Here is a 13,057-nt window from a genome sequence, read left to right on the forward strand (position 1 = left end):
CTCGGTACAAGTGACAATAATAAACCAATACCAATACCAAATAAGTAGGAAGTAAAATTAGCTTCAATAATAATGATTGTGAAATTAATAGAATATTTTTAAAAGAACCTCAGGTTCACCATGTTCTTCAGGGAAGGAAACCTGGCTAAATGTGCCTCCAGACCAACATCAAGCCTGAACTGACCCCTGAAATGGCCCAATAAAGTGTCATTTAGGGCTGAGCAATGAAAGCTGACCTTGTCAGTGATACCTACCTCTCACAAGGTAACTGTCAAAGAGATCCAATTGCATTGTTCACAAAGCCTGGAGTGCACATGAAATAGGTTAGTAAAATTAGAAATAGCGTACAATGTCAGTCAGGATCTTTTCACCAAAAGCACAGTGAATTGGGATATGAAAGTACCATGAAAAGTCATTAAAGCAGACAGTATAAATGGGTTCAAGAGATAATTAGAAGTGTTTTGGAAGAGAGGATAGCCTGAGGGAAATAGAAGACAGATCAAAAGATGATAGAAAAGATCTTTAAAAAGGTGTGCATTTAGATGATGCTTCAAATTCACAGCCAGAGGATAGGCCAGCACTTTGGCAGCAATGAATTACTTTGTCCTTGAAGGTTAATCGCTGTACATTTGGAGGGAAGTGTCTCAGCTGGTCTGTGCACAGCAAGATCCCACAAAGGGCAAACAGGTTTAAATCAGCCAATCCCCTTTGGGCTGCTGCTGCCCGTTTCCTGTTTGTGGAGATGGTTTTCATCTGACAATTGGTTGGGGTTAAACAAACTGGTGGCAAAGTGGAACTTGCAAAATAAGTATCAGATTTATTATCACTGGACTAGATGACGTGAAATTTGTCGCTTCATGGCAGTAGTACAGTGCAAAGACGTAAAATTATATAAATCACAAAAATAAACAAATAAATAAATGAATAAATGATGTGGGGAAAGGAAGGAATAATGAGGTAGTGTTCATGGACCGTTCAGAAATCTGATGACGGGGGGAAGGAACTGTTTCTGAATCGTTAAGTGTGGGTCTTCAGGCTCCTGTTCCTCCTCCCTGATGGTAGTAATAAGAAGAGGACATGTCCCGGATAGTGAGCGTCCCTAATGATGGATGCTGCCTCTTGAGGCACCGCCTCTTGAAGATGTCCTTGATGGTGGGAAGAATGGAGCTGGCTGAGTCTACAACCCTCTGCAGCCTCTTGCGATCCTGTGCATTGGATTCTCCATACCAGGCTGTGACGCAACCAGTCAGAATGCTCTCCATTGTACATCTATAGAAATATGTAAGGGTCTTCAGTGACATACTGATTCTCCTCAATTTCCTCAAAATCGAAGTCCGGATCTGATTTAGGACAGATTGAGCGTCACATTGCAGCATTCAAGCAAGACTCCAATGGCAGTATTGAGGATCCCCCTGAACTCCATGATACACAGATTCAGAGGAAGTTTACAGCTCAGAAATACACCAGGCAAACCTATTGCCTTTGGCAGTATTTATGCCCTACGTCACTCTTCAACTTACCCTAAGTGTCCAATCATTTGCTCCTTTTCTTTCTGCTGGGCAGCTGCGCCTTGAAGGTTTATGTTATGACCTCAGCAACTCCTTGTAGTGATGGGTTCCACATTCTAACCCCTCTCTGAATGGCTCCATAATAAAATAATAACAAAAAACATCAAGTGGGATAATGCATCTTGTCATCAAAACAGAAGGGGAGCAGGACGTCAGTGGCTGAGAACTGATAGCTGATCACACATCTGCACCAGTGAACAATGAGGATAAAGACAGTGAGGTTTTCACAATCAGCACCGCTGCAGTCAGCACTCATTTGAACTGCAGTCTGAGGGGGAGTTGATCTAGTCAGTCGATTTAAGAGAGATAAACTCTGAACACAGATTGGCCATCAGAAGAATATATGTACGCAGCACCTATCAGCTAAGTAGGGGACATTAAAAGTGATTTGAAGGTAGAGAAGTGATTTGTCTTAGTGGTATGAGCATTCATTGTGTTTGTAAAAGGTATAGCATCCAACCTCAGTAAAGCTATTTGCTTAAGAGAGCCTAGTCATCAGTTTCGTTGTAAATGGAAAGGTCGAACTCCTATAAGGGATGGAAGGGTTCTTCCACGATGCAAAGCTTTATGGTGTTACTTAACAGGATCATTAATTGCGCTAAGTGAATACTGGAAAACTGAATCACTGGCTTGTGTCCTCCCTCTCTCTCCTCACAATTGCTTATTGCCCTGCTGAGAGCTTCCAGCATTTTCCTTTTCTTATCGTGCATTTCCAGCATCTCATTTGAGGAGTGATTCCATGTATTGAAGTGGGAATCACAAGCTCGCTGGGAACAGCTGCATCACTGGATGGGTAATCTAGGGACACCGGCAAGGGAATAAATTCATCTCCCAATATGGCAGTTAGGAATGTTTAACTTCAGTTAATTAAATAATCTGTATTAAACAGTCATTAATGGTGACAGGGAAAGGCTTTGCCCTTTACAGAAAGGAATCTGCTGTCTCCGACCTGTCTGGTTTAAGTGTGACCCCAAGCCAACAGCAATACAGGAAAGAAGTTCACATGTGACAAATGCAGAAAGTGGCAGCACATGTGGATTGAAGCGAATGTAACAGAGTTTTGGGAGTGGAGTATAATGTGCCTTGCATTAATGTTTGTGAGTGAGGACTGATTTCTTTGCCTGAAGCTAGTAAACTATTTAGTTGTACTGAGCTACACACAAACAATTAACATATCAGGTGTCCTGTCTTGGGTCCAGTATACAGATTCAATTGGAAGGTGTGCCAGCATCTGTGCTTTCTTTTAAGAAGGTTCCATCCGTACTTTCTTAGAAGGTTAAGGAGGTTCGGCATGTCACTGAACATTTGAACAAACTTCCACAGATGTACTATTGAAAGTATCCTGACTGATTGCATCATAGTCTGGTACAGCAATTCAAATGTGCAGGAACGTTAGAAGCTGCAGAGAGTAGTGGACTCAGCCCAATACATCATGGGCACATCCTTCCCCACCATCGATGGTATCTACACGAGGCACTGCCTCAAGAAGGCACCATCTGTTTTCAAAGATCTCCACCATCCAGGCCATGCCATCTTTTCACAGCTACCATCGGGCAGGAGTAGTCCCACAGGTAGTCTCACCTGAAGTCCCACACCACTAAATTCAAGAGCAGCTACTTCCCTTCAAAGATTCAGTCCTTGAGCCAACCTGCACAACTTTAATCACTACCTCAGTATAGCAACACTATGACCACTTTGCACTGCAATGGACTTTTTTTTGTTTTGTGTTCTTTCTTGCATAATTTTGTATAATTTATGTTTAATTCATGTTTTTCTTGTGAATGTTATGCATCAGATGCTATGTGCCTGTGATGCTGCTGCAAGTAAGTTTTTCATTGCACCTGTGCATGCATGTACTTGTGCAGATGACAATAAACTCGACTCTGATTTTGAGCACTGGAGGAACTCAGCAAGTCAGGCAGCGTCTATGGAAGGAAGTGGACAGTGGATTGCAGTCTAGATGAAGGAGCTCAACCCGAAATGTCAACTGTCCACTTCCCTCCATAGATGCTGCCTGACCTGCTGAGTTCCTCCAGCACTGTGTGTGTTGCTCCAGATTGCAGCATCTGCAGTCGCCTGTGGTTTCAGTTCTACTGAGCTACTGTGAAAGAATCTGACCAAGCAGCATGGAGAGCAGTAGATAATACATCTCTTGCAGATTTGAGAAAGAAGTTCATTGGAAATGCATTGAGTACACTACTGATTTTATTAATGTGTGAATGGGTTTACAAGGGAATAACTAAGGGGAGTATTACAGAGGCATTTTCAGGGAGTATATTCAATACACACAAATACCGCAGAGTGTTTTTACTGCATGCACCCACAAAAGAAAGCTTTGAGGGAGTTGTCTGTTCATGTGCTGCCTTCACAGCACCCAACAGAAATCCTAAGAAGGATCCTGTTTCTTCTTCTGAAATTTTCTGAACTGACTCTGTATAGCGACAGCAGCCTTCTCTGTCTCAGGGGCATCCAGGTCAATGTCAAACTCCTCAGCATCCTCCTTTGAAGCTCTGGCCGCATCTAGGAGAAGGAAAGACTGGAAGGTCAGTTCTGGCTGATTGTTGACCCATCATTCCCATTTGCTGCAGTTCAACCCCTCACTGACCTCCTGAGGTCCCTCATCCCCCTCGAGTCACACCGTGATTCCTTCTCACAATGTCCTAAAGTACTTAACAGTCAATGAAATCTTTTTGAAGTTTGGAAACAAGGCTGCCAATTTTTATACTGCAAGATGCCACAAGCAGTGTCGTAATAACCAGATAATCAAAACTAATTTGGATTTTGGTCTGTGAATCAAGTGTAATTTTCCAGCTCTTCTTTTTACATGAATTGACCTGTACGATCGGTAAGCAAGACAATTTTTTCACTGTACCTCAGTACAAGTGACAATAATAAACCAATACCAATACATTAATCTGAGTGGACAGTCAGCACATCCAACAGTGCTCCACTGATGTCTCAACCTGTACTCTCCTCTCGCCTCTCGAGTAGGACTGGAACAGTGGAACCTCATAATTAAGAGGGGGATTCTCCGCTGCTGAGGTACAGCTGTCATACTGCCTTGCACAACTGATCATTAATTGAGCAAGAGGGTATGGATATGGCAGAATTGCCATGAAATTACTGGACTAGTAGCCAGAGGTATGGCTTTCCCATCTGGTCACTAATGTCCTTCAAGGGTAAGAAATAGATATCCTTACACAGTCTGTCCAATATGCAATTTCACACCCACAGTCCCGCCAGCCACTCAGTTTAAAGGAAAGGCTTTAAGTTCTGGTCCTGAATAAAGCAGCAAAGAAGATTTTCAAGAATGTTGCCGGGTCTCGAAGGCCTGAGTTATAGGGAGAGGTTGGGCAGGTTGGGACTTTATTCCTTGGTTGGGGACGGAGGGGTGACCTTATGGAGGTGTATAAAATCATGAGAGGCATAGATAGGGTGAATGCGCACAGTCTTTTTCCCAGGGAAAGGGAACCAAAAACGAGAGGGCATAGGTTTAAGTCGAGAGGAGAAGATTTAAAAGGGAACTGAGGGGCAACTTTTTCACACAGAGGGTGGTACGAATGTGGAACAGGCTGCCAGAGAAAGTGATTGAAGCAGGTACAATAATGACATTTAAAAGACATATTTAGATAAGATTATGAATAGGAAAGGTTTAGAAGGATACGGGCTAAACGTGGGCAAATGGGACGAGCTCAGTTTGGCAACTTGTCCAGCATGGATGAGTGGGCAGAAAAGCCTGTTTACATGCTGTATTATTCTATCACTCTACGACTCTAAATTAGGAGAAAACATAGGCTTATGAACCTAAGCTGTAGAAGCAGAAGTAGGCCACTCACCCCTCTTGTGTCTGTTCCACCACTCATTATGGGTGAGATTGTATCTCAGTGCCACTTGCTCCATCAAAACCATGGTCCTTAATTCCCTTATTAACTAAAAACCTACTGCTCTCTTTCTTGAATATCACAAGAACGTAACTGGTGGAAAGAAGCAGAGCGGACTGAGTCTGACTTGGATTCTTGGCCAGTCTTTACTCTTTCCAGCAGAGCTCACAGGGTAATGACTAAGACTGACTCTGAAGGCTTTCCATGTGGGGCTAGTGTGATGCAGACAACTGCTGGGCAGTGTGCATTGCTTTTAATGAGAGCGCTGACGTCTATCACCTTGAAATTGAAAAAAGAGGATTACTGCAGCTTGGAGCTGGAAATGGAGGGAAGGATGAACCACCAAATCACTGCCAGCCCACAGGCAAAGCAAATTTTTAATTAGGGCGGCTGCATGGGCCACAAGTCTAAGATGTGGGAGTGGGGAGAACTTGAGGCAGGGTGGGCAGGTCAGAGGTGGCATGGTTAGGTGAGGGACAAGGGACGGAGAGTTTGGAGAGGGGAAAAATAACTGGGAGAGGAAAGGGCAGCGATTGGGGGGGGAGGGTCACAGATTGAGTGAGAGAAGGAGGGTCAGTGATTGGCTGGGAGAGGGAGGGTCAGTGATTGGCTGGGAGAGGAAGAACATAAGAAATAGGGGCAGGATAAGACCATTTTGTCCCTGGAGCCTGCTTTGCTCTTCAATGAAATCATTATTGATTTTCTACCTCAATATCATTTTCTTGCCCTAGCTCATAACTCCATTAATATATAGAAATCTATTGATCGGTTTTGAATGAACTCAACAATTGAGTCCCTACTAACTTACTAACCTCCAGCATAGAGAATTCCAACAATTTTCCTCCATATAAAGAAATATCTCCTCATTTCACACCTAAGTAGCCTACCCCTTACTTTGAGACTGTGACCCCTCGTTCTAGACTCCTAAGCCACAGAAAATCTCCCTCTCTACCTACCCCATTGATTAAGAGGGAGGGCAGGGGAAGTTACTGAGAGAGGGAACAGTCACCGGGAGAAGGGAGGGGGGTAGATTGGGGAGGGAGAGGGGAGGGGATGAAGGAGGAAGAGGGGCAGTAACTGGGGGTGGGGGAGGGGGCAGAAGGGGAGGCAGTCACTGTGAGAGGGGGAGAACGGTGGGCTGTTGCTGGGAGAGGGAGAGGGGGCTGTCACTGTATAAGAGAGGAAGATACAGTAATTGGAAGAGAGAAGGTACAACGGTTGTGGGTGAGCAGATATCATGGTGTTTGGCTGTGTATTCAAGTGAAGAGGAGCAATACTGCATCTCTAGACTCAAAACTAAGGTAAGCATTCTTTTTACACAGGATGATGAGTTCCTGTGCTCCCTTTAAGAACTACTGGACAGGCTGCTTGCAGAGAAACATGGAGAACAGAAGCAGGAATAGGGCATTCAGCCCTTTCAGCTTACTCTTCCATTCACTACAATCATGGACAAGCCCCCATCTCAGTACTGTATTCCTGCTCTCTCCCCATAACACTTAGAGTCATAGAGCCATTGAGAGGTACAGCATGGAAACAGGCCCTTCAGCCCACCGAGACTGTGCATTTACACTAATCCTATGCTAATCCCTTTTTTTTATTTTCCCCACATTCTTATCAACTCTACCCCACCACCCCCCCCCCCCCCACTCACCTACACACTTGGGGCAATTTACAGTGGTCATTAACCTACCAATTCACATATCTGGGATGCAGAAGGAAACTGGAGCACCCAAAGGAAACCCACAGGGAGAACATGCAAAGTCCACACAGGCAGCACAGGAGGATAGGATCAAATCCAGGCCTCTGGAACTGTGAGACAGCAGCTCTATTAGCCACACCAGTGTTAGCCGCCCATTCCGGGGAAAGAGCAGTTCCCCCAGAAATGGACTTCATAGAAAGTTTTGGTGTATAACAAGGCATGTGAATCATTCACAAACAGTCTGGCAAAGGTGAAGATCCTTTTCATGGCCAATAGTTATCTTCAGGCAGAATGGTGTTTTTAGCAATTTGGTGGCCAATGCACCTCCAGTTACCCTGAAGTCACCCCTGCCGTTTAAACACTTTACTTGCACCCAAGCATCTCTAGAATGTGGAGAATGTATAGCTGCATAAAAAGTTATTTATAAGCAGAATACAGTCACTTAATCCATCTCCAGCTCCTGATTCGTAGCGGTAGGTATGGCCTGCATCCTCATCGATTGCCTTCTTAGAAGCACTGCTTCAGCAAATTAATCTCCATGTATTGAATAATGATCAGCAAGGAGAAACTGAATTTACTGCTCTGGCTCTGGGGTGAAGGAGCTTTAACACGCTGTGACATTTATTTTTAGAGGGCTCGTGGGGATCTGCCTGCGCACTGACATTGGTTTTCCAATAATGGTTTTAAGTATTTTTTTTCCCACTTCCTCACTCTCAGTCCTGATCTAGTTACATGGTTGGATAACGCCACCTTTACCAGCCCTCTTCATCTTCCAACTACTGAAGGGAGTACACAGCAATTGCTATATCCACCACACCCTTCCTGCATTCTCGTTATGTTATAACTAAGATTTATCACTTTGATCCCAGAACAAATCAATTATTCCTAGAATATCAAATGGCCCATTTCTCAATATCCTCTTTTGCCTACAATCTACAAGAACTCTGTGCCACTCAAAGTTGCTTAATTCCAACTTCTTTGGACATATTTTGTTAATTTTAGCATTAATTCCTAGTTTACTAGGGCCATTCAAAATCTAAAACATTAAATATTTCTATCAGGTAACTGACTGCAGCAGATTAGGTGACAAATAACAGAAGTACTTTTTTTTAAATCTCATTTTGTTGTTTCTTTAATATCGTTTCCAAAAAAGAAGTATTTAGTAAGAGTGGTAGTCCAAAGGGACTTTCTGTTCCATGAACATAGGTCTCTAAGATATCATGAGAGGTCGAGAAAATAATCAAAAGGCTCTCTGGAAAGTTGGCCTTTGTACAAAGGGATGGAAGTTATTTCACACGCAGACAACTGTGAACAGTTTTGGACACAATACTCAGGAATATTGGGCTTTGATGAGTGTGCAACATAAACTGACCAGAATGATATCTGGAACTATATCTGGACTTCAAGGGTTACTGTAAATGGTGAGAAACAAGGGTTATATTCCTGATATTTAGAAGCCCAACATTGATATGATTGATGATTATTAAGGAGAACTAATGGGGAAGCAACGAACAATCTGCTGGAGGAACTCAGCTGGTTCAGCAGCATCTGTGGGGGGTAAAAGGAATTGTTGACGATTCAGGTCGACACCCTGCATCAGGTCTGAATGGAGAGAAGGAAAATAGCCAGTATAACAAGGAGAAGGAGAGGGGTGAGACAAGTGCCAGATGGTGCTTGGTGGCCCAAGGAGAGGTGAAGGATGATGGCCAGATGGAACTAATGGGAAAGATGGAAGGGAACCATTTCTACTGATGGCAGAGTCTAGGACTATGTGGTGTAGAACCAGGCCTTACAAGAATGAAGTTAAAAATCTCAGAGTGGTGGAAAGAACTTTTCTTCTGCAAATGTTGATTAATGGTGGGTCAGATATTAATTTCAAAGCTGAGTTTGGGAGATTTCAGATAGCAAAGGCTTGAAGGAGAAAGGCAGGTGTATATAGCTGGATCACAAATCAGCCATAATTTGGTTCTTTGCTGGAGCATACTGGAAGGATTAAACAGCCTCCACCTATTCTTGTATTTCAAACAGGCACCTTGAAGCAAAAACTGAAAGGAAACCAAGTGATTCATTGCTGGGAGTGCTAAGTATGTATCTCAGGGAAGTCTATGTAGAAGTTAGCTCCTCTGTGAAGCTCCTTGCTTGTGTCTAATTCTGGACACTACACTATGGGAAGGGAGCAAAGGTCCCAGAGAGGGTGCAGAAGAGATTGTGGAATGGTCGTAGTGATGAGGGATTTCTGTTCATTGGAAAGTTTGAGAAAGTTTTGATTCTTCTTGTTGGAGGAGAGAAAGCTGAGATTTGTTTAGACAGAGTGAACCGAGAGAACCCATTTCTTTCAGTGGGAAGGTTGAGCTCCAGATGGTAGGGATTGAAAACGGCTTGCAGAGGAGCCAGGGGTGACCTGAGGAACATTGTTATGCAGTTAATCACCACGATATGGAACTCAAAACCCGAAAGATTGGTGGGAATGTATGTAATTGTCATTTTCAAAAGGAAATTGGATACATTCTTGAGGAAGATACTGCACCATTAAGAGAAAAGAACTTGGGAATAAGACTGACTAGGTTGTCCTTGCAGAGATCTGGAATGGGTTCATTGGATTGAATGACCTCTTTCTGTGTTGTAGCAATTCTATGAATCTGCCTGACAGTGGACTGATACTCACTGTAGACTACAGGAAGTGTTGCCTTTCGATGCAGAAATTGTGGTCCTAATGAACAGAATACCAAATCCCAGTAAGAAGTCAACATCTTCAAGAGAGGAGCAATTGAGGGGAAAAGTTTATCTTTAAGCTGAGGGTTTGATTATACTGAGTATCTGCAGCTCTTTAAGGAAGGTAATGACTAGTTGAGTGGGTGGGTTTGGTCTAGATAAATATGAGGTTTGACTCATTAGAACAGGGAAAATGAATGTGGAAAAACAAGGAAAGGAACAAAAGAGTCAAGGTGAAGCTGTTTGCAACATTGTGTTAAGGAGCTTCCGTGGTGAATTACACAAGTGGTGCTGAGGTATTCTACCCATGTGCACTTTGGTCAGGTCACAGCTGGAATATTTAGGCTGATTGTTAAGCTGCCCACAAGGCAGAAGACAGGAATTTTGCCCCTCAACTGGTGGGGTGTGATATACCCTTCATTCACACCAATAGCACAGTCAGCAAACTCTGATTAGTTTCAGCTGGCAGAAACTCAAACACTCATGACTGCATGGCCAGATTCTGCTCTAACTCCATCTACAAGTTTGCAGATGATGCCACCCTAGTGGGCCGTATCTCAAATAACGATGAGTCGGAGTACAGGAAAGAGATAGAGAGCTCAGTGACATGGTGTCATGACAACAACCTTTCCCTCAATGTCAGCAAAACAAAAGAGCTGGTCATTGACTTCAGGAAGTGGGGCGGTGCACATGCACCTGTCTACATTAATGGTGCTGAGGTTGAGAGGGCTGAGAGCTTCAAGTTCCAAGGAGTGAACAACACCAACAGCCTGTCCTGGTCCAACCACGTAGACACCATGGCCAAGAAAGCTCACCAGCGCCTCTACTTTCTCAGGAGACTAAAGGAATTTGGCATGTCCCTTTTGACACTCACCAGCTTTTATCAATGCAACATAGAAAGCATCCTATCTGGATACATCACAGCTTGGTATGGCAACTGCTCTGCCCGGGACCACAAGAAACTGCAGAGAGTTGTTGGCACACCTCAGCACATCATAGAAACCAGCCTCCCCTCCATGGACTCTGTCTACACTTCTTGCTGCCTCGGTAAAGCAGCCAACATAATGAAAGACCCCACCCACCTGGGACATTCTCTCTTCTCCCCTCTCCCATCAGGCAGAAGATACAAAAGCTTGAAAGCACGTACCACCAGGCTCAGGGACAGCTTCTATCCCACTGTTATAAGACTATTGAACCATTCCCTAGTACGATAAGATGGACTCTTGACCTCACAATCTACCTCGTTATGACCTTGCACCTTACTGTCTGCACTGCACTTTCTCTGTAGCTGTGACACTTTACTCTGCATTCTGTATTGTTTTTTACCTTGTACTAATTCAATGCACTGTGTAATGAATTGATCTGTAGGGACTGTATGCAAGACAAGTTTTTCACTGTACCTCGGTGCAAGTGACAATAGTAAACCAATACCAATACCAATTCCAAAGCAGTCTTTAAAACGCATCTAGATTTGTTGTGTAGCAACTTATTGCTAGGACTAGTAACAAACTCCATTATCCTCGTATGATCCAGAATGTAGGAGACAAATTAGATGTCACCAGGGCTGGAGAGTAATAGTTCTAGCATTTTAGAAGACCTGAGTGGAGATTTCACTGTGAAGAAACCCTTGAAGGAACCATTTCAACATGAAGAAGTTCCTGTGTTGAAGACCTCTCAGCTTCCCCCACGTCTGGTCCCAGTTATGCAAGTGCAGTTAAAAATAGAAAAATAAAGTTGTTTACCTTTGCCATCCGCTGCCTTCTCTTTTCCGTACTTTGCTCCAGTGTTTTTCCTCTGGAAAAGAAAGCAAAATGTCAATGTTTTCTATTCAGCTTCCACGTGCATGGAATTATCCCAACCATTGGAATGCCCTCATTATTGCTGTCGCCTTTTGCCATCCGTTGCACCACATATAGTAAGGACAACATGGCACTTGGCACCTCCCCAGGTGTAGTTAGTTCTTGTACTTAGTTGTCTCATCCTCAAATGCCCAAGAAAAAGTTAGTGTTCAGCATCACCCAACAACAAGAAGATTGCTTTCTCCTAGTCAGGAATGGAAGTAGGCTCAGTGAATATTTAGATCAGAGTACATGATTCAGTCGTGCATCCTTTTTTTGATTCTGTTGAAGTCCACTATTAATAGTGGAAACTGGCTTTGTAAATATTCCTTGCTGCAACCACGCCCTCCCATCAGTGATGTCAGCCGAGTGTGTAATTACAAGGTGACAATTTTGCATAAAGTTGTTTCTCTTCTGTTCTTGATCACTATGCACTGAAGTTTGCTGGAGTATGTTTGCATCTGGAAGTCAGCTATCAGACATGTTTTCTCTTTTTCTTGCTCCCCCCCCCCCCCCCACGCAGTACATTGTTAAAAGGTATGTGTTCTCACTGAGTTTTTAACCTCAAATGAAGCTCAGTGCAAAGCGTATTTGTACTATATGCACACTGTAACACATTCATGGCAAAATGTCAAAACTGATGCCACACATTTACATTGGTAAAATATTTGGCCAACTGTGAAGGCTTGGAAAGAAAATTTAAATGTCATCCCTAAATATTCATTTGAATTTCTGCAGCAATGACTAGCTTCCTTTATTTCCATGTCCTCTGAACTATTCCTTCTAACAATAGCTCAACCATTTTTTTTTCATGGTTAATAAATTGGTCTTACTGCCATTAAAGTGCCAACTGCCATCAAATGCCTCAGATGTCAATTAGTTCACATCCTACCCAGTTGGTCTCCATGGAAACATGACTCATTGACCAGGAGAAGCAATAAAAAGCAAGACTAAGAGGCAAAAATCATACTATTGTCCTGGTAGAAAATATGCTTCTAAACAAGGGGGTTGATTGTGAGGGGAGTAAAAATCAGAGAGAAACCATCTCAGCCCATGTTGATGCTACTTTAAGTGGCTGATCTGAAAGTATTTTTTAAAATTTATTTTTGTAGGATGTGCCCTTGGGAGTGACCTCCTTGACCTGGTAAAATTGCTATTGGGTCAGGAGTTCCAGGATTCGACCTAAAGACAATGAAGGAACGGTGATACATTTCCAAGTCGGGATGGTATGTGACTAGGAGGAGAACCTAATGATGTTCTCATGCATCTGCTGACTTCGTCCTTTTTTTATGGTGGAATTCAGGGATTTGGAAGATGCTGTCAGAATAACCTTGGCAAGTAACTGCAATGCATTTTGTA

General features: G+C 43.3%; 1 protein-coding gene across 1 annotated transcript in view; it reads right to left on the reverse strand.

Moving 5' to 3' along the window:
• Positions 1-3,755: 3,755 nt before the first annotated feature.
• LOC127569025 (calmodulin regulator protein PCP4-like) overlaps positions 3,756-13,057 on the reverse strand; it is a 79,790-nt gene continuing 70,488 nt past the window's right edge. The window contains exons 2-3 of the mRNA XM_052013286.1: positions 11,603-11,654; positions 3,756-4,088 (exon numbers count right to left, since the gene is read on the reverse strand). Of these exons, the coding sequence (XP_051869246.1) occupies positions 3,955-4,088; positions 11,603-11,654 (186 nt within the window). The 3' untranslated portion in view covers positions 3,756-3,954. The remainder of the gene's footprint in view (positions 4,089-11,602; positions 11,655-13,057) is intronic.

This window comes from Pristis pectinata, chromosome 4 (assembly GCF_009764475.1).
Source record: "Pristis pectinata isolate sPriPec2 chromosome 4, sPriPec2.1.pri, whole genome shotgun sequence".
Taxonomy (NCBI): domain Eukaryota; kingdom Metazoa; phylum Chordata; class Chondrichthyes; order Rhinopristiformes; family Pristidae; genus Pristis; species Pristis pectinata.